General features: G+C 42.3%; 1 protein-coding gene across 2 annotated transcripts in view; it reads left to right on the top strand.

Moving 5' to 3' along the window:
* The window catches only part of rnf2 (ring finger protein 2), a 72,662-nt gene that overhangs the window by 8,741 nt on the left and 39,532 nt on the right, over nucleotides 1-24,389 (top strand). For both annotated transcript variants that reach the window (XR_011888044.1, XM_072274009.1), the window contains exon 2: nucleotides 14,391-14,479. Coding sequence is in view for 1 of the 2 variants with exons in the window: in XM_072274009.1 (XP_072130110.1) it covers nucleotides 14,393-14,479 (87 nt within the window). In the remaining variant the exon portion in view is untranslated. The remainder of the gene's footprint in view (nucleotides 1-14,390; nucleotides 14,480-24,389) is intronic.

The following is a 24,389-nucleotide window of genomic DNA, read 5'->3' as shown; positions in this document are numbered from 1 at the left end:
TTCACCTCATCCTCCGTTGCTCCAAGGAGAAAAGTCCAAGTTCACACAATCTATTCTCGTAAGGTACACCCTCCAATCCAGGCAATATCCTTGTAAATCTCCTCTGCACTCTCTCTATAGTATCCACGTCCTTCCTGTAGTGAGGTGACCAGAACTGAGCACAGTACTCCAAGCTGGGTCTGACTAAGGTCTTGTATAGCTGTAACATTACTTCCCGGCTCTGGAACACAACTCACGGTTGATGAAGGCCATCACACCATACACCTTAACAACACTGTCAACCTGCGCAGCAGCTTTGAGTGTCCTATCGACATGGACCCCAACATCTCTCGGATCTTCCACACTGCCAAGATCCCAGGCTTTGCTGACCTTGATGGGGTCTGCTGTTCTTCTCTATACGAAGTTGTCGGCCTTTAAGCTTTTTAGTGGTGGATAGTGTCACACATTGTGACGCGAGATAACAGAGATTTAGTTGTGCACAAATTTCAAATGAGTGCTCAGCAACGATCACAGTATAAAAATGCAGCAGTGATGCTGATTAGAACCACCCTAGCAGGTGAAAAATAAGATTTAAGCAAAGGAGGAAGGAGAGGAGCACTGAAAGTGAAACTGGTCGAATGATAATGTCAGAGAATAACATAAGGGTAATCAGATACAATTTAGGGAATTTCAATAGTTGTGTTTGGGAAATGTATAAAGCAATGGCTAAAAAGTCACGATCAAAGCAATGACTTAAAAGCAAAGATTACAAGTAAGGAGCTGCTGCACCTAAATAAGGGGCAGGGAATTAATAGTTCCTCATCTTGGGAAAAAGTCTTTTTCTCTTGAGCAATTCCTTTGAACAGAATAGGTACAATTATTTTAAAGCATCCCAGTCAGGACAGATTAAACTCAAAGAATTCAAATGAGGCAACTTCATGTCTGATCTATTTTTGCAACATCATTACTGGAAAACAAAGTATGAGCTCATCATGGAAAGTCTAAATTATTTCATAGTGTTTCACTAATAATGTCAAGGCATTGCACAGATTATCCTGGAGTATAAGAGGTGATGTATTTGCTGCCAAGCAGTGGATACTCTCTAGAGCAAGAATTCCCAAACTTTTTATGCCATGGCCCAAAGCAATTAAACAGGGGGTCCGTGGACCTGAGTTTGGGAACCTATGCTGTCGAGTGAGAATTTGGCTGCCGGTTGCCAGTGCTGTGCATTTTCGTTTTGATGTCCTATGTAACCCTTTAACAACATTGTACATGTGTTTCTGGTTGCTTAACATTGTACAGCCACCTCAGAATCCGAATCTGGCTTATTATCACTGACCTATGTCGTGAAATTTGTTGGTGTGTGTGCGAGGAGAGCAAAAATAGTGAGGTGTTCATGCGTTCATTGTCCACTCAGAAATCTGATGGCAGAGGGGAATAAGCTGTTGCCAAAACGTTGAGCGTGTCTTCAGGCTGGTATACCTCCTCTCAAATGGCAGTAAGAAGAGGGCATGTCCTGAGTGGTGGGCGATCCTCAATGATGGATGCCACCATTTTGAAGCATTGCCTTTTGAAGATGTCCTGGATAATGAGGAGGCTGGTGCCCATGATGGAGCTGGCTGTGTCTGCAGCTTTTTCCAATCCTGTGCATTGACCTCTCCACCCAGCCAACTGCTTGGAATGCTCTCTGTGCTACGTCTGTAGAAATTTGCTACAGTCTTTGGTGACATACCAAATGTCCTCAAATTCCTAATGAAGTAGAGCCGCTGTCGTACTTTCTTTGTAATTCCATCAGTATGTTGAGTCCAGGATAGGCCTAGGAGATGTTGACACCCAGGAATTTGAAACTGCTCATCCATTCTACTGTTGATCCCTCAGTGAGGATTTGTATGTGTTTGCTCAACTTTCCCTTCCTGAAGTCCACAATCAATTCCCTGGTCATACTGACATTGAGTGCTGGTTTGTTGTTGCGACATCACTCAACCAGCCTACCGGTTTGAGGTCAAGATAACCGTAAGCCATAGTTAGCTTGGCAACTGAATTGCACCATTATGAAATTCAGATAAAGTGGAGATTTGACTATAAAATTATGCAAATCGCTTGTTAGATCACTCCCAAATCTACACATTTGAATCAATACTGAAAGCTCTGTTCAACAGCTGAGCGTTTTTTACTTTTAGAAGAGAATTGCCTTTCTTCTTAGTTTTTCCTAATTTTTGAAAATGGTCTCTTTCAACACTTCAAGTTTTAAGAAGCAGCTAGTTACCGTCTTTGCTGTAGCCAAAATTGAGACTTTTCTTCAGCCTAGTTTAGCAGAGATTTTGAGCTGTATTTTATTAAATGTTGACAACTCTGAAAAGAATGGCTGACATTTACTTACAGTTAAGTCAGGGTCCAACTTGGTACAGTTGGCCCTCCTTATCCGTGAGTTCCGCATGCGCGAATTCAACCAGCCGCGAATCGAGAAAACCCAGAAGTGCTCTTCCAGCACTTGTTCGAACATGTACAGACTTTTTTTTTCTTGTCATTATTTCCTAAACAATGCAGTATAACAACTATTTTACAGAGCATTTACATTGTTTTAGGTATTATAAGTAATCGAGAGATGATTTAAAGTATACGGGAGGATGTGCGTAGGTTGTCGTCGATCGGGATCGAAAAAAACCGGAAGTTCTCTTACTAAGTAAGTCGGAACAGGTACATCTGGTATTATTTAGCGTCAGTTAGTCAAACGTTTGTCTTAGTATATAGTATATATTTTATCCTTCTATGCTTATAAAACACTTAAGAAAGGTATGTTTCAGTGCCGGGCTCGGGAACAGAAATTCCCGAGTTCGATCCAATGACATACCGCTCCCGAGCGCACACTCCATCCATGCCGGGTTGATGTGGAGGATCAAAAACCCAAAACCCCAAAACCCAATAATTAAACCACTGCATTGCTTAGTAATAATTGTAACTTTCATTGGGGCAGGGCCTTTCTCACTTTATCCTTTAAAATTGTTCCAATTGTTGACCGACTGTAGCCTAACGCTTTTCCAATGACTGATGGTGTTTCATCTCTTTCCGATCGCTTTATTATTTCCACTTTATTTTAAATTGTTATCATGATTATTTTCGTGAACAGAAACACTGTGGATTCAGAGCTCCAGCGCCAGGTCCTAATGTCCCCCACACTGAGACAGGTTAAATAATGTCCGGGGTTCCGCTGGGTCCTGAGGTCCACCACATTTAGACAAGTTGAATAAGGGACTTGAGCATCCGCGTTTTTTGGTATCCGTGCGGGGTCCCGGAACCAATCCCTTGCGGATAAGGAGGACCGACTGTATATGAAGTCAAACACTAAGCCCAAGGTAGAGTTCCATTTTGCGAGGGAATTGTCTCTTAAACTTCATATCTGGATTAAAAAACTTGAGAAATCCAGCTCATTTATCCTGTATGCCTGCTCCACCATTCCATGTGATCATGGCTAATCCTTTACTTCATTGACACTTAACCTTTGCTAATCTTTATTCTATTAAAATCTGTTTCGTATGCATCAACAATCCATTTGAGTTTATAGCTACTCAAAATTCTGGGTGAAGACCACCTTATCCCTGTCCTCAGTAAATGACCCTTTGAAATTCACTATAGTCCTTGGTGACATATCAAATCTCCTCAAATTCCTAATGAAGTAGAGCCGCTGTCGTACTTTCTTTCTAATTGCGTCAATGTGTTGAGTCCAGAATAGACCTTGAGAGATGTTGACACCCAGGAACTTGAAACCGCTCATCCATTCTACTGTTGATCCCTCAGTGAGGACTTGTGTGTGTTTGCTCAACTTCTCCTTCCTGAAGACCACAACCAATTCCTTGGTCATACTGACATTGAGTGCTGGTTTGTTGTTGCGACACCACTCAGCCAGCCTACCAGTTTGAGGTCCAGATAACCATAAGCCTGAGTTAGTTTGGCAACTGAATTTCGGGATGGGAAACTATGATGAACTATGTGAATAAGAAAGGGATGAGCTTTGTAAAAAGGGCTGGTATGCTGCTAACTACATTCCTGAACATGCTCTGGATGGTTGATCTTGGACTGGTGCTAAGAGGATATGGCAGCATGGATAGAAAATTGGCTACTTCACAGAAGTTCCCTTTTTGCTGAGACAAAGGAAATGTACAACAGAATCCCCAAGTAGTTACTACCTGGATTATTGAAATCTATCAAATATTCAAAAGCCTAGATAGAGTGGATGTGGAGAGGATTTTTCCAATACTGGGAGAGTAACACCAGAGGGCACAGCCTCAGAATAGAAGGACATCCCTTTAGAACAGAGATTAGGAAGAATCTGTTCAACCAGAGGCTGGTGACCCTGTGGAGGAGGTTGTGGAAGCAAAGTCATTGGGAATATTTAGATTGGAGGATACTAGGTTCTTGATTAGTAAAGGCCTCAAAGTTTATAGGGAGAGGCAGGAGAATGGGATTGCGAGGGATAATAAATGAACCATGATCAAGTGACAGAGCAGACTCATTTGGCTGGGCGGCCTAATTCTACTCCTATGTCTTAGTCGAAAGCGTTTTTTAATGCACGTGGCAGAGTTTCTAATGCACATGGCAGAGTTTCTAAATTTGCTGAGAACTGAGGTGCTATGAACTCCTTGTAATGGACTTCCAAAAGATATGGACAGTCTGGTGGAACGTGGCAGATGAAATCTAATGTTGAGAAATGTAAAATGTTCCATTTTGGTGAGAAGATTGAAAGGTAGTTTATTCTGTGCAGTGCAATTCTTACTGGTTTCAAGGGGGTATATGTGCACCAGTAAAAGTGGTAGGGCATGTTGAGAAAGTGATCAAAATGGCATAGAGGGTCCCGGACTTCCGAAAGAGAGGCACAGAGTGCAAGAGCAAGGAAGTTACAAACTTTACGAAAAAAATCATTTGGAGTACTGCATTTTATCCAAATCTGAATGCTGCACACAAAAGCCTTAAAAAGGGTGAAAACAAAATTTGATAAAGTGATTCCAGTTGTGAGGTACTTCAGTTCTGTAGATGGATTGGAGAAGAATAAGTTATTTCTCTCAGATCTACTCTGCTCCACAGAAGCCTTTAAATCATGAAGGTTTTGCACAGAGAGGATCAGATTCAATTCAGTTTCGAGTTTAATTGTCATTTGACCATATACGAATACTCATGAGTAGAGGCAAACGAGACAGCGTTACCACGGGGTCAGTGTGCAAAGAGTCACACACAAGGTCACAATCACATAATAAGAGTCCCGACACCCTCCCCCTCCCAGGACACTGCAGCTTGATGCCAAGCCCTCATATACAAGTCAGCAAAACTATATCAGTAAAATACAACAATGCAAAATGTGCGTGTATATAGCACAGCCCACCGATATCCTGTGTCGATCGGCCTCGACACCCACTAGGCAACACCATGGCTTTGAGGTCCAGTCCTTGTATATTCAAGCACATGTAGAATATTAGTAAAAACACCGCCGCACAAATATATATGTATATAGTCCATTTGAAATCTGTCACCACAACATCTGCCCCCAGTAGAGTGTGCTGGCTCAGATGCTTCTTCCCCCAGGGGCTGCAAAGCAACTGAGCCCACAGTTTGAGACTCCAAGTCCACTGAGTTCAGCCAAAAGTAGAAACTGCAACTGGCCACAGCAGGGCTTGTCCTCAGCCGAGTGAGACCCTGGGAGGGCGGCACCGACTCCCTTCTGGACACCGCGCCATGCGCCACACCGCCTCCGGTGAAGTGCAATGACTTCGCCCCCTCACTCCGAGTTATGGCTGAGACCAGGCTGCTCCCCCTCCGTCTGCCCCTGCTCTCATTCCAGTAAATCAGTGGATCGAACTAGCAGCGTTCCAGGTTAACAATGTCCAAAAAAGTCTCGCAATCACAAGAAAGGCGACCATGGCGGCCACTCGCTACTTAACCGTGAGCTTCCATCAACTCGGGCAGCAGCACGTTGCTCAGCCCCTTCATTATCTCTGCCAGTGACTAACCTGCTGAAGGTGTAGATCTGCAGTACCTTGAGCTCTTAACGTATCGCAGGATCTTGTGATCATTTTAGGTACGTTTAAGTGCAATGGTAGCACTTTTGCTGATCCTTGTGGAAGCCGCCGTGACCAGTCGCGCCGCCATTTTACTGAATCTTTGTAGCGAACAAGGGAGAAGCTATTCACAGAGGGAGCGGTCAAGAATTGGGAACGGGATTAAAGGTGATAGGCAAAAGGAACCGAGCATGAAGCGAAGAAATTTCTTTTTCCTCATTGTATGCGTATCCAGTGTCTGGAATGCATTTCCTGAGATGAGAGTGAAGGCAGAGTATCTGGAGGAATGCCGAATCAAAGGAAAGAATTTACAGGGCTACAGGAAGAGTGCTAAAGGGAAAGGACAAGTGAGTGGGATTAGCTGGATTGCATTTGAGTAGTCTGGTATTGATTTAATGAGTTGAGTGCCCTGATTCTGTTCTGTGATGAATAATTCTATGACATTCTAGCCTACCAACTGATCATGTATCAGTGTTGGCACTCACATTACAAAAAAGTACTACAAATGTTAGTTTATAAAGTGATTTTTAAGCAGGAACTCGTGAAGAGGCTTTGAACAGAGGTTTTGGTGTGGAGTTGTTGTTTGTTATGGCAAATTAACAAGGTAGAATTTGAAAATGAACAGACATACTAAAGTTTAACTTTTGTCTGTTATTAATGGTAATGCTTTATGAAATTACAAAATACAAAGCCTTTTCTAGTACCTCAAGAATGAGATTAACGAGTCAGAGATGAACCAGGAGGCTCGTGGTCTGCTGAGGGCTAGATCTGTGGCATTCCAAGTCTGTGAGAAGTAAACCAGGTACAACTTGCAAGGGGTTATTTCAAGAAGTAAGGGACAATTCCTCATGAGGTTGGAGGTGAAATCGGATGCATGTCAACTCTCGCAGGGTTGGCGGACTGTTACTTCCTACAAAGCGAAACTTAACACCATGAATGGTGATGATGCTTCACTCCCAGATGAACTCAACACCTTTTATGCTCGCTTTGAAAGGAAGAATTAAGCTACAGCTGTGTGGGTCCCTCAGCACCTGGTGACCCTGTGATCTCTGTACCAGAGGCCGACATCAGGCTGTCTTTCAAAAGGGTGAATCCTCACAAGGCAACAGACTCCGATGGATTACCTGGTAGGGCTCTGAAAAGTTGTGCTAAACAGCTGGCAGGGGTGTTCAAGTACACTTACAATCTCTCTTTGCTACAGTCGGAAGTTCCCACCTGCTTCAAAAGGGCAACAATTATACCAGTACCCAAGAAGAGCAGAGTGAGCTGCCTTAATGACTGTTGTCCAGTAGCAATTACATCTACAGTGATGATGTGCTTTGAGAGATTGGTTACGGCTGGAATCAACTCTTGTCTCAGTAACGACCTGGTCACTCTGCAATTTGCCTATCGCCACAATAGGTCTATGGCATACGCGATCTCATTGGCTCCTCACATGGCCTTGGATCACCCTGGACAATACAAATCTCTAGGTCAGGATGCTAGGTAACACCATAGTTCCTACAGTTCTGATCAAAAAGCTCCAGAACCTGGATCTCTGTACCTCCCTCTGCAATTGGACCCTTGGCTTCCTAACCGGAAGACCACAATCTGTACAGATCGGAAACAACATCTCCACCTCGCTAACAGTCAACACCGGTCCACCTCAGGGATGTGGACTTAGCCCACTGCTCTACTCTCTCTACTCCTGTGACTGTGTGGCTAGGCACTGCTCAGATGCCATCTATAAATTTGCTGACAAAATAACCTTTGTAGGCAGAATTTCAGATGGTGATGAGAGGGCATACAGGAATGAGATGTATCAGCTAGTTGAGTCGGGTAACAGCAACAACCTTGCACTGAACGTCAGTAAGACCAAAGAGCAGATTGCGGACTTCAGAACGGGTAAGACTAGGGAACACACCAGTCCTCATTGAGGGATCCAAGGTGGAAAGAGTGAGCAATTTCAAATTACTAGGCATCAGTATCTCTGAGGATCTAATCTGAATCCAACATATCAATGCAGCTACAAAGAAGGCACGAGAGCGGCTGTATTTCTTTAGGAGTTTGAGAAGATTTGCTTTCTCCAAAAACACACGGAAATTTCTGCAATTGTACCGTGGAGACCATTCTAACTGGTTGCTTCACCTTCTTGTATGGGGGAGCTACTGCACAGGATCAAAGTAAGCTGCAAAGAGTTGTAAACTTAGTCAGCTCCATCATAAGCACTAGCCTCACTAGTATCCAAGACTTCTTCAAGGAGCGATGCCTCAAGAACTTGGCGTTCATCATCGAGGACCCCCATCACCCAGGTCATGCCCTGTTCTCATTGCTACCGTCAGGAGGGAGGTACAGGAGCCTGAAGGCACACACTCTGATTCAGGAACAGCTTCTTCCCCTCTGCCATCCGATTTCTGAATGGACTTTGAACCCATGGACACTACCTCACTTTTTATTTCTATTTTTGCACCACTAATGTAACTTAACTATTTAATATACATATATATGTGTGTGGGTATATCATATGTGTATTTTTTTTTTACTATAATTCAGCCTTTTTTCTCTTATTGCAATGTACTGCTACCACAAAGCCAACAAGTTTCATGATATATGCCAGTGATATTAAACCTCATTTTGATCTTCGGAGGAAGTGTTGCTGAAGAGTTCGGGAGTGTCAGTGAAGCAGGGAAAGAAGGCCAAATTGATACATGTTATGAAAAATAGTGATGAGGCTTTTTTTCCCTCAGACTGGCAAAGCTCAGAACTCATAGAAAATGAACATGGTAATTTATGAAAAAGAAATATGTTGGATTTGATTTTTTTCAAAATATTTTTGAAATGTTACTTTTTGTTGCATGTGTTATTCACACACCAATGTCTTTTGACAAATGAGTCTCGTTTGAAGCTTCAGTCATTCTCACATTTGTTAATCAAATAATTCTATTTCTATGTTTTAACTTTCTTTCATCAAGCTTAGTCAATATCATTGTGTTTCTTGACTTTATTTGCCCTGAAGTAATATTAAGTTGCCTGGTTAAGAGTAGATTACATCAAGGTATTAGTCTGTAACAGACAGAAGATTAAAACTCTGAAGAGACATATTGATTGCAAATAAATAAAACAGGCAATTTAGAAATGTGTATTTATTATGTCCTTGACTGAGTCAGATCTTTATGCCTCGACTCCTACAGAAAGCTATCAAATATAAATAATAAGGATGAAAGCTGTTTTAGGAGCAGCAGCACCAGACTGTGGCTTGTAAGACTGGATGAAGTTGCAACATTGCATATTGAACACAAAGGAAGTAGAAGGTTATGGATACCCAAGTGATCATGCAACCAATATATCTGAAAAAAAATCTGTCATCCAGTATGTTCAGCCAAGAATAGCAGTGGATATCCAGGCAAAATAAGGAATACAATCTCAAGCAGCAAGGTGCCACATTGGCACATGTAGGAAATTATTCTGAAGTGAGTGTGTGTCCTCAGCCACAAGTGCTGAGTGGTGTGTCCTTCTTGGCCCTTTCCCAAGGTTTTTATGGCCTGGATGTCATTGATTGGTTAATCCATTTTCTACATTAAAAGGGCAAATGTGTTAGATTCTCTGAAATCAAATGGAAACGTGAGCTTTGAAGATTGTTGTGTCTCTGATCTGGTAGTCAGATGATGTAAAAAAAAAAAATTACATCCTTATGTTCGAGCCAGATATATTTAAAATTAGCATAAATCTAACCTGACCAAGTATTACCATGTCACATTCTTAGTAAAATGGCCTGTGTCTTCATCATACTATAGCTGATTACCAGAACTTTGCATACCTAAATTCATTCATTGGATGTAATAGCTGGGTTTAGTGTCTTATGACTCTCAGAAACTGGATGGAGTTGATGTTTGGTTAGCTTGTTGCTACGTGAACCATGCTACATGTGCTAGCATTTAGAAGGTGGAAGTTTCTGGTCATCAGTTACTTGACATCAGAGATAGTTTAGAGGCATTGGAGTTTTGAAATAAATAGGAGAAATTAAATACTACATCTGGAGATAGGTTCTGTGTTTCAGATGACACCACTGCAGGTGAGAGAATAAGTAAGGGGAGAAAACAGATCTTTGGAAGATGTCATAATTAAGGATAGATGAAAAACTATTGATGGTGATTGTTTTGATTTTTGCTCTTTTGTACAAGAACATTTGAATTCAAGAGTAAAGACATATTACTGTAATTATAAAGAATGCTAGTGGCACTGCACCTACGGCCCATAATGCTGCTGGCATTTAGGGCAGCAATGGTCCTCCACCTCTGGCAGTGTTCAGGGCTTCCTTCATTGTGTCAGTAGCTCGGTCTTCACCACTGTCAGTGATTCAAGATCCAGCTGGAGACTCAGGAACAGCATCACACTCAAATGTAGAAGGTTTCTCCGTTACTGTTTCCCTAACAACTTTGTTTCACCAATCAGGGTTGTTAGCCTTGAGTTGAACCCCTGAACTTGGAGGATTGGTGGACCCACTCTTAGTCTGTCCTCGACCCTTTGACCTATTTGGCATCAGTGACCTCACCAAGAGCAAAAGCACCATGTCCTGACTCCAGCCAACATAGTTCTCTTGGTCATTGAGGCACACAAGCCTCTAAACCACAACAAGACTGTGGTCCTCTTGAAAGACTATACCTGGAATATTGCATACAGATCTGGTCTCCCAACATTGGATAGACTTGTGGCAGTGAAAATTGGTTAGTTTGTTTCTGGGGTGGCTGCTTTTCTCTATTGAGAAGAGAATAAATAGATTCACCTATTCTCTCTAGAGGTTAGAGGGACGAGACATTGCTCAAACATGCAGCTTTCTCAAAGGGCCTTGCAGAGTAGATTTCTGAATAAGGATTTTCCCCATTCAGACCGGAGGTGCAGAAGAATTTCTTCATCCAGACGGTAGTGAACTTGAGGTCTCCATTCAAGAAAAAAATGGAAGCTCAGCTGTTGAATATATTCAAGGTGAAGGTTAATAAAATAAAGGGCTATGAAATTAGTGCAAGAAAGTGTAGCTGAGTTTAAGAAAAACCTTTCGAAGCCATGAACCTTTCGAATCATAGATGGATAGATTAGATGCTTTATTGATCCCAAAAGAAATTACAATGTCACAGTAGCATTACAAGTGCACAGATATAAATATTAGAAGAGAAGCAGAAAGGATTTAAAAAAAAGTTACCACAAACAGTCTAACAGGAGGAGGTTATCACTTCCCCGGCTATAGGTTGGCTGAGGGTAAGAATGACCTCGTATAGCACTCTTTGGAGCAGCACAGTTGTCTTAGTCTATTACTAAAAGTGCTCCTCTGTTCAACCAAAGTGGCATGCAGAGGATGAGAAACATTGTCCAGAGTTGCCAGGATTTTCCGTAGGGTCCTTTGTTCTACCACAGCCTCCAACGTGTCCAGTTTGACTCCAGTAACAAAGCCAGCCTTTCTAATCTTATTGAGCCTGGTGCCATCACTTGTGTTAATGCCACTGCCCCAGCACACCACTGCATAGAAGATTGTACTGGTGACAACAGACTGGTAGAATATGTGAAGGAGAGGCCTGCATACTCCTAAGGACATCAGTCTCCTCAGGAAGTAGAGGTGGCTCTGGCCCTTTGTGTACACAGCCTCTGTGTTGGTGCTCCCCTCAAGTCTGTCATCCAGGTCCACTCCCAGCTACTTGTAGGTCCTCACCATCAGTAGTAGCAGGGAGCAATGCAGGCTTAGTCTTCCTGAAGTCCATCACCATCTCCTTTGTCTTACTACTGTTGAGCTGTAGGTGATTCATCTTACTCCATTTGATAAAGTCGTCTATCAGGGTCCTGTATTCATCCTCCTGTCCTCCCTTGATACACCCAACTATTGTTGAGTCATCAGAGAATTTCTGCAGATGACATGACTCAGTGTTGTATCTAAAGTCCGAGGTATACAGGGCAAACAGGAAGGGAGTCCCCTGTGGGGACCCAGTGCTGCTTATAGCCATGTCTGACACACAGCTCTGAAGCCGCACATACTGTGGTCTGCCAGTCAGGTAGTCCATTATCCAGGATACAATGGAAGTGCCAGTCTGCACTGAGTGGAGCGTTTTCCCCCAGCAATGAAGGCTGTGTGGTATGATGGAGCAGGTATGAGGCCCAATGGCTTCCCTTTCCCCTTATTGATATGTGTGTGAATGGAAAGGCTACTGTAATCACAGAAACTTTTTGGTTCTTTTAAAAAAAAAAGGAAAATTCTTGGGGGATAAAAAAAGGAAAATTGCTTTGTTGACATTTATCAATGAACAAATATTTGTTCTGTCTGAATAAAGTTGAGATTTCACAATGTGTACGTTATGGCACTTTTCTTAATTTAGCTCTTTTGGTTTGTTCCATTGCAAATACATGATGTAAATCTAAATATTTGTGAATAATTGTCCAAGGGCAGCTAAATTTTCACAAATCCCAAGAAGAGAAACTTCTGCAACTTGGGAAGGTGATGAGGTGCATTTGTTTTGTAATAAAGTAATCCTTTAATCATGAGGATATTTGGCTTTGAGAGTGGATGCACTTAGTAAAACATCCTTAATTAATCTTGTGGGGAAACTGGACATAATCTGTGGGGTTGTGGTTACAGAAAATGACGACTTCATCTGTTTGTATGTTAGTATAGTTGGATAGGCACAAGAGACTACCATGAATGTGGCTTGATACCTGTGAGGAAAATGATGGTTTACCAATTTGTTCTCATTTAGTTCAGTGTAGTCCATAAAACAACAATAACTGTTTTGTTGATTTAAGTGTTGCAAGTAGTCCTCTTCAGCCCAACTCACCTTTGCTGACCCAAAGCACCTTCTTGAGCGAATGTCATTTCCTACATTTGGCCCACATCCTTTCTCGCCCACAAACCAGTCAAATGTATTTTTAACATTACTGCACCCACCTGTACCACTTCCACTTCTGCTGGCAGGTTGGTCTTTCAGGTCCCCTTTAAATTCTTTTTCTCTTCACTTTAAACCTACACCCTCTAGCCTTGCACACAAAACATTGGGGAAACTCATCAAGTCAGGCAGCATTTATGGAGGGAATAATTTCTTCATCCTCCCCCTGTTTTCCATTCTCAGTTCTGGTTCCTCCTCTTCTGACCTCCCCTTCCCTTCCTTTCTGGAGGCCCTCCTCCTTCTCTTTCGACCACTGTGCTCTCCTATCAGATTCCTCCTCCTTCAACCCTTTAGTTCTTCCTCCTATCATCACCCAGCTTCTTATGTCATTCCCTCTCCTCCACCCACCCACCTTTTTCCTCACTTGGTCTCACCTATTAGCTGCTATCATGTACTGCTTCCCCTACATCCACCTTCTTATTCTGGCTTCTGTCCACATCCTTTTCAGTCCTGACGAAGGGATTTGGCTCGTAATGTTGACTGTTTATTTCCCTCTATAAATGCTACCTGACTTACTGAGTACCTCCAGCATTTAGTATTTGTTGCTCAAGACTTCTAGTGTTTGCAGAATCTTTTCTCTTTATGACCATCTAGTCTTGGACTTGCTGGGGAAAAGTCTGGCCACCCACCTTTATAAAATCATGAAGACCATAGATAAGGTCATCCCCTCAACCTCCTTCACTCTAGGGAGAATGGTGCTACACTCTCCTTATGAATCGAGTCTCCTGTCCAGCAACATCCTTATGAATCTTTTCTGCACCTTACCTAACTTCGTCACATTCTTCCTATAGTATGGTAACCAGAACTGCACACAATATTCCAGGCGTGGTCTCGCCAACATCCTGTGCAGATAGAGCATGATGTCCAAATGCTTATGCTCAGTGCATCTGATGATGACAAGTTTACCAGATGCTGCCTTCAGCATTTTGTTGCCACAAAAAGAACTATGTACTTGCCCCCATAAGTCTCCCAAGGCTCTGCTGCTTTCAGTGTAACTCCTGTCCTAGCATAACTTTTTAAAGTGCGTTGCTTTGCACCTGTCTGAGTTAAATTCCATTTGCCATTCCTTTCCCAGTTGATCAAGATCCAGTGTTCAACTTGGAAAACAGTCTTCACTGCCCATGACTCCACCGATTTTAGTATCATCGCAGATTTGCCAGAAAACACTGGGGGAAAGCTGATCAGCATCTGTGGAAGGAGAAATGATCAACGTTTCAGGTCCAAGGTCCTTCATCAGATGCTTCATCTGTGCTGAATTGGAAATGTTAACCATTTCTCTTTCTTCAGATGCTGCCTGATCTTCTGAGTGTTTCCAGCATTTTCTGTTTTTATTTCAGATTTCCAGCATCTGCAGCTTAGTTTTCATTTATATTGAAGTGTTCTGTTTGGAGGAGGGGTTTGAGGAACAAAGCACTGATGAGTAAAAATTTCAGTTTTCATGTTATTTAATTGTTTCTTACAGTGATGGCACAAATTGTGCAGACCAATGGAACCCAGCCTCTCAGCAAAACATGGGAGCTCAGTTTGTATGAACTACAACGAACACCACAGGTAATATCATATTTACATACATTGTTGCGGGATCATTAACTTTGCATTGTAGTTAAAATGCACTGGCCGTTTCGCTAAGAATAATCTTTAGACATTTTTGTTTCTACCTATTCAAGATGAGAATTCTGAATCAATGTAAAGTCAATAGCATCTTTGGAAAACTGGCAAAATAAGAGCCACATGCTTAAATTTATGTGGCCTGTGATGTCTGAACGTTTGTTTTCACTAAACACTGCCCATTCTAAAGCAGCTTTATAAACAATAGCACCAGTTTTGGGAGTTGGGTTGAGCTGACAGAAGTTTAGGGACCTACTGCCTGTGGTCACTGCTCACCTCCATCTAACCTGCAGAGCATGTTGAGGGACTAATTCACTGGCCTGAAGGTTCTGTACTCCATTTTGTAAAGTCTGAGCAGTGACAGTATCTCAGTTCATGAAAGCTTTAATAATAAATTCATAATAAATATAAATAATACATATTACACACATTTATTTTTGAAGTAACATGCTTGTGTTTTGATCATATTGCATCAACTTTAAGTATATGTATATATTGTGTTAAAACAATAGGCTCTTGGATCCAAGATGATGAGACTGAAAAGCACAAACACCAGTTATCTATGTAGAATTACAAAACTACATTTGTAAGGACAGGACAGAGCAAGCATTAAAATACTTAACTGGGTGTGCGCAGGGCCCTTCTCACTAGAGCACAGCTCCCACTCATTTCGCAGTACTGTTCACAACCAGCCCATCGGCGAAGCCTTGGAAAAACTACCCCCAAGTCCCCTGACCACTCTACTTTTATACCCTTTCCATTGATATGAAACGCTGCAGTAAGCTGACTAATACATAACACCATATCAAACCAGTGAATTACGACCAATCATCACTTGTCACCACCCCAGTGTTCAGCTAGTTTCATGTTGTTCCTATGGTCATAATCAAATCTCCTGCAGTCAGTCCTGTTATATTCAAGCCCACAGTGCTGGTAGGGCGTTCAATTAGCACAAAAATTAACTCTTTACAATATAGTGTGGCAAATATTTACAAAAATATCAAATATCATCATTCCTGAAAAAAATAATTTTACTTAAAATAATTGGTGCTTCCCTTCAGAAATAACAACTTCTGCTATTGGTTCAGGTAAGTTAGAGAAAAATATCTGTTCTAAACTTTTACCACATTTTTCTACATCATTCTGACTTTATCTATTCTCTTCCTCACATTTCTGACTAACTGTGGTTGTCTCTTTGTACTTTCTACTCCTCCCCCTTCTGAATCTTTTAGTCTTTATTGTTTCTGCTTTCCTTTTAGTCCATTTCAATTTTTCTTGATTTTGTCTTCTCTTTCTCTTCTGCTTCTGCCTTATATTATTTCCTACTTGTGCTGTGCAAATCAATTTTCCCTGTCTGTAACCTAATTATATTTGTTATCCTTTCTCTGCCTGCCCTTCTTCAGTTTTCAGTTTTGTTTTAGTCTGTCGTTTTTGTGTTCCTCATCCTCTCTCCTTTCTCTCTGATTGGGGATGGACATGGAAAGAGAAGCAGCAGCCTGATAGAAAAAGGTAAGGAATTAATGATCTAAGAGAAGCAGAAACTCGTCCCAGAAGACACAGCTGGGTCAAACGCCAGCAGCAGTGAACTTAATGATAACAAGGAATGCTCCTATCACTAGCGATCTGACAAAAATCTGAATTTAAAGAAAGAATATCCCTGAAAAATCCAGCAGTTTAGTCAGTGTATGTAGGGAGAGAAACAGAATTAATAGTTTGGGTTGATGACCTGGCAAAACCTAAATTCATGAAGGCACGGAATGAGTTTTCCCTCATAGAAAAGCTCTTTGGTTGTAGTGTGGCTCTCGCTCGTCTGCCTTTCTGGTAGTTACAATGTACAAATTATCTACTATTCAGTTTTTCTATTCCATTGTCACATTCGCACTTGTGTTTTGTAAAACAAAAGCCATTATTGTAGGTTACTAAAGGCAAGCAGAATAATTGGCAGATTATTATTTAAATATTAAAGCTACTGCAAATAATCGTCTTTTTTCATTTATATTGAATATATTATCCACAAATACTACTTGCAGTGAGATGATGATCAATCACAGACATTATGAAAGGGGCTACACTCCAGATGTGCGAGTAGAAAATGAAGCTAGTATTCTGAAGCTAGACAGATTAAATATCCACAAAATTCCTGGGATTGGGTTGATGGAATGTAATCCAGTTAATTAAATGAATGTATTTATGATGTTTTGGCTGATATGTTTGTAAATTCTACAATTGTAAGGACACAACTTAAGCAGTGGTGGATGGTACAAACATTGCTAATGTTTAGTGACACACATCAAAGTTGCTGGTGAACGCAGCAGGCCAGGCAGCATCTCTAGGAAGAGGTACAGTCGACATTTCAGGCCGAGACCCTTCATCAGGACCTGTACCTCTTCCTAGAGATGCTGCCTGGCCTGCTGCGTTCACCAGCAACTTTGATGTGTGTTGCTTGAATTTCCAGCATCTGCAGAATTCCTCCTGTTAATGTTTAGTGATGTTTAAAGTGAACCTGAATAATTGTACACTAAATAACATGGCAATCCTTGTGAAATAAAAATGTCACCAATTTCTAAGAGTAATGTAAATAACATTTGTATTATGGGAATAGTTGGTATGATTTTAGAATGACTGGGCTTTGCCATAATCTTATGGATACTCTTTAAAAGGATGATAGATGAAGTAATTCAGGTATTGTAATTCAAGTATTGCAATGGATTTGAAGATCATGAATCATTAAATATATATATTTTTTAAACCTGGACTTGTTTTATTGTGAACAAAGTCACTGAAGCTAGTGGATACAAAAGTGTTTTATTCAACAAAATGAGACGCTCTTGGAGGAAGAGGCCTTTTCGACTCACTGTTACATGACATTTTATATGCTGAAGTTCAAAGGTAGCAGGACAATGCTATAGTCAGAATGTATCTACAATCTTCCTTTTGAATTACATATAATTCTTCTTTGCACACACACTCCAGACATGCAAAATGAATGTTAATCAGCATTGTCTGGTTTTAAATCAACAGGCATCTACAGCTCCAGAAAATTACTGTCCAGGGCTGCATTTTAAATTTAATCTACAATCCACGTTCAGGTCTATAGATTGGTTGCTGAAGTTGAGATTTGCTATATATCCTAACTCCAGAATACCCCCTGATATTGTAATGGAAGAAGCACGGTGGTTGTCACGAATGACCGAGTCTGTTCTGGATGTTCTTGCAGGTTCAACATCCAGTCTCTCCTTTTGTCTCCTTCAACTAGAATTCATCTTTATTGCTCAATAGTCTTTTGATAGTGTGACCCATAGCTGTGCATGTAACAATATTATTTCTTCCAAAAAGTAACAATGTTATTTCTTCACTTCCATTTGTGCTTCTCCCATATCTGAAATTGGAAGAAGAAACAGTTTTGTTATCATATGTAAAGCAGACAGCTAAATGGGATCAAAGAGAAAATTCAATTCTTGTATAGTGCACTAAGGAACTGATTTTTTAATATTGATGATATGCACATATACAGTGCATTCTAACCCATTTCAAAATGTTTTATATAGCATAGAAAGAAACACAGCATTTACATTTTCTGTCTCCATGGCAAATTACACTTTTTAAGAGGAGCAATTTTTCAGAGCCTTGTCAGGACAAAACCTAAGGGGAGCTTCCTACCCACTGTTCGATTTAACAGATCTGACTTACTGTATTTACAGACTATGTTTTTCTTAGCTAATTAGGTAGTTGAAGTTATCCTCATTTATTATTTTGTAGATGTTGTCAGAAAAGGATTTTGGAATAATTAATGAAATATATTCAGTCTAATTGCAGTTATCAGTCAAATAAACTTTGGCCTGGAATTGCATTCAGAAGAGCGAGGTAAATTGCTGTTGTATCTGTGGTGACCAGTTGCTGGCATACTGGTTTGGTCACTCATTCTGAATTGGTTAAGAGCCAAATCACACAGGAACAGGGAAGTGTGACAAGATCCATAGGAGGGTCACTGATTAAATTTGACGGGAGAGAATAACCTTTAGTACAACTACAAGTAACAGGAATTCTGCAAATGCTGGAAATTCAAGCAACACACATCAAAGTTGCTGGTGAACGCAGCAGGCCAGACAGCATCTCTAGGAAGAGGTGCAGTCGACGTTTCAGGCCGAGACCCTTCGTCAGGAGTAACTGAAGGAAGAGTGAGTAAGGGACTTGAAAGTTGGAGGGGGAGATCCAAAATGATAGGAGAAGACAGGAGGGGGAGGGATGGAGCCAAGAGCTGGGCAGGTGATAGGCAAAAGGGGATACGAGAGGATCATGGAACAGGAGGTCCGGGAAGAAAGACGGGGGGGGGGGGACCCAGAGGATGGGCAAGAGGTATATTCAGAGGGACAGAGGGAGAAAAAGGAGAGTGAGAGAAAGAATGTGTTCATAAAAATAAGTAATAGATGGGGTACGAGGGGGAGGTGGGGCCTTAGCGGAAGTTAGAGAAGTCGATGTTCATGCCATCAGGTTGGAGGCTACCCAGACAGAATATAAGGTGTTGTTCCTCCAACCTGAGTGTGTCTTCATCTTTACAGTAGAGGAGGCCGTGGATAGACATGTCAGAATGGGAATGGGATGTGGAATTAAAATGTGTGGCCACTAGGAGATCCTGCTTTCTCTGGCGGACAGAGCGTAGATTTTCAGCAAAGCGGTCTCCCAGTCTGCGTCGGGTCTCACCAATATATAAAAGGCCACAGCGGGAGCACCAGGCGCAGTATATCACCCCAGTCGACTCACAGGTGAAGAGTTGCCTCACCTGGAAGGACTGTTTGGGGCCCTGAATGGTGGTAAGGGAGGAAGTGTAAGGGCATGTGTAGCACTTGTTCCGCTTACACGGATAAGTGCCAGGAGGGAGATCAGTGGGGAGGGATGGGGGGGACGAATGGACAAGGGAGTTGTGTAGGGAGCGATCCCTGCGGAATGCAGAGAGAGGGGGGGAGGGAAAGATGTGCTTAGTGGTGGGATCCCGTTGGAGGTGGCAGAAGTTACGGAGAATAATATGTTGGACCCGGAGGCTGGTGGGGTGGTAGGTGAGGACCAGGGGAACCCTATTCCTAGTGGGGTGGCGGGAGGATGGAGTGAGAGCAGATGTACGTGAAATGGGGGAGATGCGTTTAAGAGCAGAGTTGATAGTGGAGGAAGGGAAGCCCCTTTCTTTAAAAAAGGAAGACATCTCCCTCGTCCTAGAATGAAAAGCCTCATCCTGAGAGCAGATGTGGCGGAGACGGAGGAATTGCGAGAAGGGGATGGCGTTTTTGCAAGAGACAGGGTGAGAAGAGGAATAGTCCAGATAGCTGTGAGAGTCAGTAGGCTTATAGTAGACATCAGTGGATAAGCTGTCTCCAGAGACAGAGACAGAAAGATCTAGAAAGGGGAGGGAGGTGTGGGAAATGTACTGATGTCTACTATAAGCCTACTGACTCTCACAGCTATCTGGACTATTCCTCTTCTCACCCTGTCTCTTGCAAAAACGCCATCCCCTTCTCGCAATTCCTCCGTCTCCGCCGCATCTGCTCTCAGGATGAGGCTTTTCATTCTAGGACGAGGGAGATGTCTTCCTTTTTTAAAGAAAGGGGCTTCCCTTCCTCCACTATCAACTCTGCTCTTAAACGCACCTCCCCCATTTCACGTACATCTGCTCTCACTCCATCCTCCCGCCACCCCACTAGGAATAGGGTTCCCCTGGTCCTCACCTACCACCCCACCAGCCTCCGTGTCCAACATATTATTCTCCGTAACTTCCGCCACCTCCAACGGGATCCCACCACTAAGCACATCTTTCCCTCCCCCCCTCACCCCGCATTCCGCAGGGATTGCTCCCTACACAACTCCCTTGTCCATTCGTCCCTCCCATCCCTCCCCACTGATCTCCCTCCTGGCACTTATCCGTGTAAGCGGAACAAGTGCTACACATGCCCTTACACTTTCTCCCTTACCACCATTCAGGGCCCCAAACAGTCCTTCCAGGTGAGGCAACTCTTCACCTGTGAGTCGACTGGGGTGATATACTGCGTCCGGTGCTCCCGATGTGGCCTTTTATATATTGGCGAGACCTGACGCAGACTGGGAGACTGTTTTGCTGAACATCTACGCTCTGTCCGCCAGAGAAAGCAGGATCTCCCAGTGGCCACACATTTTAATTCCACATCCCATTCCCATTCTGACATGTCTATCCACGGCCTCCTCTACTGTAAAGATGAAGCCACACTCAGGTTGGAGGAACAGCACCTTATATTCCGTCTGGGTAGCCTCCAACCTGATGGCATGAACATCGACTTCTCTAACTTCCGCTAAGGTCCCACCTCCCCCTCGTACCCCATCTGTTACTTATTTTTATGAACACATTCTTTCTCTCACTCTCCTTTTTCTCCCTCTGTCCCTCTGAATATACCTCTTGCCCATCCTCTGGGTCCCCCCCCCCCCGTCTTTCTTCCCGGACCTCCTGTTCCATGATCCTCTCGTATCCCCTTTTGCCTATCACCTGCCCAGCTCTTGGCTCCATCCCTCCCCCTCCTGTCTTCTCCTATCATTTTGGATCTCCCCCTCCCCCTCTAACTTTCAAAACCCTTACTCACTCTTCCTTCAGTTAGTCCTGACGAAGGGTCTCGGCCTGAAACGTCAACTGCACCTCTTCCTAGAGATGCTGCCTGGCCTGCTGCGTTCACCAGCAACTTTGATGTGTGTTAGTAGAACTACAAGATGTCTTCTAAGTATATGAAGAGCTGGATTGATATGGCAGGGTAGGAATTTCGTGTTCCTCAGGTAAAGTAAGGATGGAAGTTGTTTGGGATTGGGAATAGGTGTCATGTGCTGTGGTTGGGCTGAACTTCTGGGGCTTCACAGCCTGATATGATTTTGGCATCTCTTGTGACCATACAGTAACTCATCAGTATTCTTTCAAATAGTTTGGGCTGCATGAGTTAACTGTTTAGGGAATGGAATATACAGAAAATAACCATCTTTTAGCATGACATGTGAGTGAGCTTTAGAATTCATGATATTTAATGTGGTGACTTCAGAAGGAAAGTGTTGCATTGCAGCCCATTTTATTTAAGCACCCCCCCCCCCCCGATTTAACCCTAGCCAAATCACAGGTTAATTGGTCATTGTAAATTGTCCTATCAACCAGTGGGTCTTTGCACTGTGGGAGGAAACTGGAGCACCCAGAGGAAACCCAACAGGCGAACGTACAAACTCCTTACAACAACGTGAAATGAACCCAGGTTGCTGGTACTGTAAAGCATCGTGCTAACCATTAAACTAGTGTATTTTAATTGCTGGGATCACCTTGTTTGCCGTTGCACAATTCCTGGAAGCTGGTCAAAGGCACTGGTTCTTGTAGATTGTACTTGACCAGACTTGGCAACAAAGAAATTTTTAAAAGAAAGGGAGCATAGACACATTAGCTTTGAAATTTAAAGGTTATTTAATTAGAAAATAAAAGAAGGAATACTCAGCATGTAAAGCAACAATTCTACAGAAAGAATTCTGGGGTTAGGAATCCAGGTGAGTGGCTTTTCACTCACCTGAATATGGAAGTGTTCTTATATGAACTGAATATTAAAATGTTCCTTTAAAATTTGCCAACATGCCACCTAGTGATTTAGATGAAAAAATCCTTGACCCACAATATTAATCCCTCTTGCATTAGGTGTAAGTTGACCTGCTGAGTATTTCTACAAGATTTGTTATTTATATTTCAAATTTCCAAAATTTCCAGTATTTTACTTTGTTTACTCAGAACAAATTACCTGGACGCAACATTCTGATGCCGCTATAAAGAAGGCAAGACGAGGGCTGTACTTCATTAGGAATTTGAGGAGATTTGGTTTGTCAACTAAAACGCTCAAACTTCTACAAATGTACTGTGGGAGAGTATTCTGACTGGCTGCATCACCGTTTGGTATGGGGAGGGCTACTGCACAGGATTGAAGCAAGCTGCAGAAGTTTGTAATTAGTCAGCTCCATCATAGGTATTGGCTCCACTGTATCCGAGACGTCTTCAATGAGTGGTGCCTTAGGAAGGTGGCGTCCATTATTAAGGACCCGCACCACCCAGGACATGCCTTCTCATTGTTACTGTAGGGAAGGAGGTACAGAAGCATGAAGGCACACTCTCAGCGGTTCAGGAATAAATTCTTCTCCTCTGTCATTCTATTTCTAAATGGATATTGAACCCATGAACATGACCTGACTACTTTTTCTTAAATTTCTGGTTTCATTTTTTTTGCACTACTTATTTTAACTTAGCTATTTAATATATATATTTATATATACTTATTGTAATATGTTTATCATGTATTTCATTGTACTGTCGCCGTAATGTTAACAAATTTCACGTTGTGTACCGGTGATAATGAAACCTGATTCTTATTCTGAAATTACGATATGAAATAGGAGCAGGGGTGGATCAACCCCTTTCACTGAATGAGATTGTGGCAGGTCATGTTCAGATTCAGAATCAGATTTAATATCGCTCTTATATGATGTGAAATTTGTTGCTTTGCAGAAGCAGTATAGTGCAACCACAAAATTACAATGAGTTGCAAAATAATAGTGGAAGTTAAAAGAAACATCAAGGTAGCGTTCGTGGACCATTCAGAAATCTGATGGCAGTGGGAAAGACGCTGATTATGTATCATTGAGTTTGGGTCTTTAGGCTCCTGTACCTTCTCCCTGATGTAGCTGTGAGAAGAGGGCATGTCTCGGGCATTGCGTGTCCTCAAAGATAGATGGTGCCTCAAAAAGCCAGCACCTTTTAAAGATGTCTTTGATGGTGGGAAGGGACTTGGGCCCATGATAGAGCTGGCCAAGTCCACAACTCCATAGCTTTTGGCACATCTTGTGCATTGGAGCTATCCTGCCAGGCAGTGATGCAGCCAGTCAGAATGCTGACTATACAAAATTCCACCTTTGTACTGCTTTCCAGCACTTATCAAAATATCCAAGAAATCCACTGAATTCTGTTCAGAAGAAGATGCTAATTCTGCACAAGAGAGTCTACAGATGCTATAACATGGAGCAAAATAAACTAGAAGAACTCAGAGGGTCCGACAGCATTTGTAGAGGCAGAGAGATGGTTTTGGGTTGAGACCCTTCATCAGGACCTGATTGATTAAGCGTCCACAGCAGATGAGCTTATAGAATCCAAAGATTTACCACTCTCTAAGTTAGGAAAGTTTTCTTCATTGCATTCCAAAAAGCCCTCCTGATCCCTGTATCCTCATTCAGGGGAAATACCATTCCTCAGTTGGGCCTATCAATCTGTTCAAGGGTTTTGTGAGTTTCATTAAGATTTCCTCTGATCCTTTTAAATTTTAGTCCCAATTAGTCAACTCTCCTCAAACATCCCTGGAATTAGTCTAGTGCACTTTTGCTGCATACCTTCTATGCAACTTTCTTAAGAAAGGAAACTCATGACTGTGCACGGCACCATTTATGGTTTCGCCAAGGCGTTGTACAACTTGCAACAAGGTTTCCTTTATCCTGTAGTCTAACCCTGGTGCCAAAAGGTTAATATATGATTTGTCCAAATTACCGATTGCATCTGCCTTCAGTGAGTTTGGTACAAGCACACCCAGGTCTCTTTGAACATCAACATGACCCAATTTCATCCCATTTAAAAAAAAAAACCAGTTATGCGCAAAGTCACCTACGTCAGTGAATGCCCATATTGGCCATGTTCTCACCTACTCGCACAGTCTCCATGTTCCCAAAAACACTCTTATGAGCTCTCTACCCCTGTGAATATACTCAGTTGAATGTCATCAGCAAACTGGGAAATATGACATTTCTGCCCCCCCCCACCCTCATTGTGTTGGGCACGTGG

Source organism: Mobula birostris, chromosome 12, assembly GCF_030028105.1.
Source record: "Mobula birostris isolate sMobBir1 chromosome 12, sMobBir1.hap1, whole genome shotgun sequence".
Taxonomy (NCBI): Eukaryota; Metazoa; Chordata; class Chondrichthyes; order Myliobatiformes; family Myliobatidae; genus Mobula; species Mobula birostris.
Note: the sequence above shows the minus strand (reverse complement) of the source record. Positions and strands in the feature narration are given on the sequence as shown.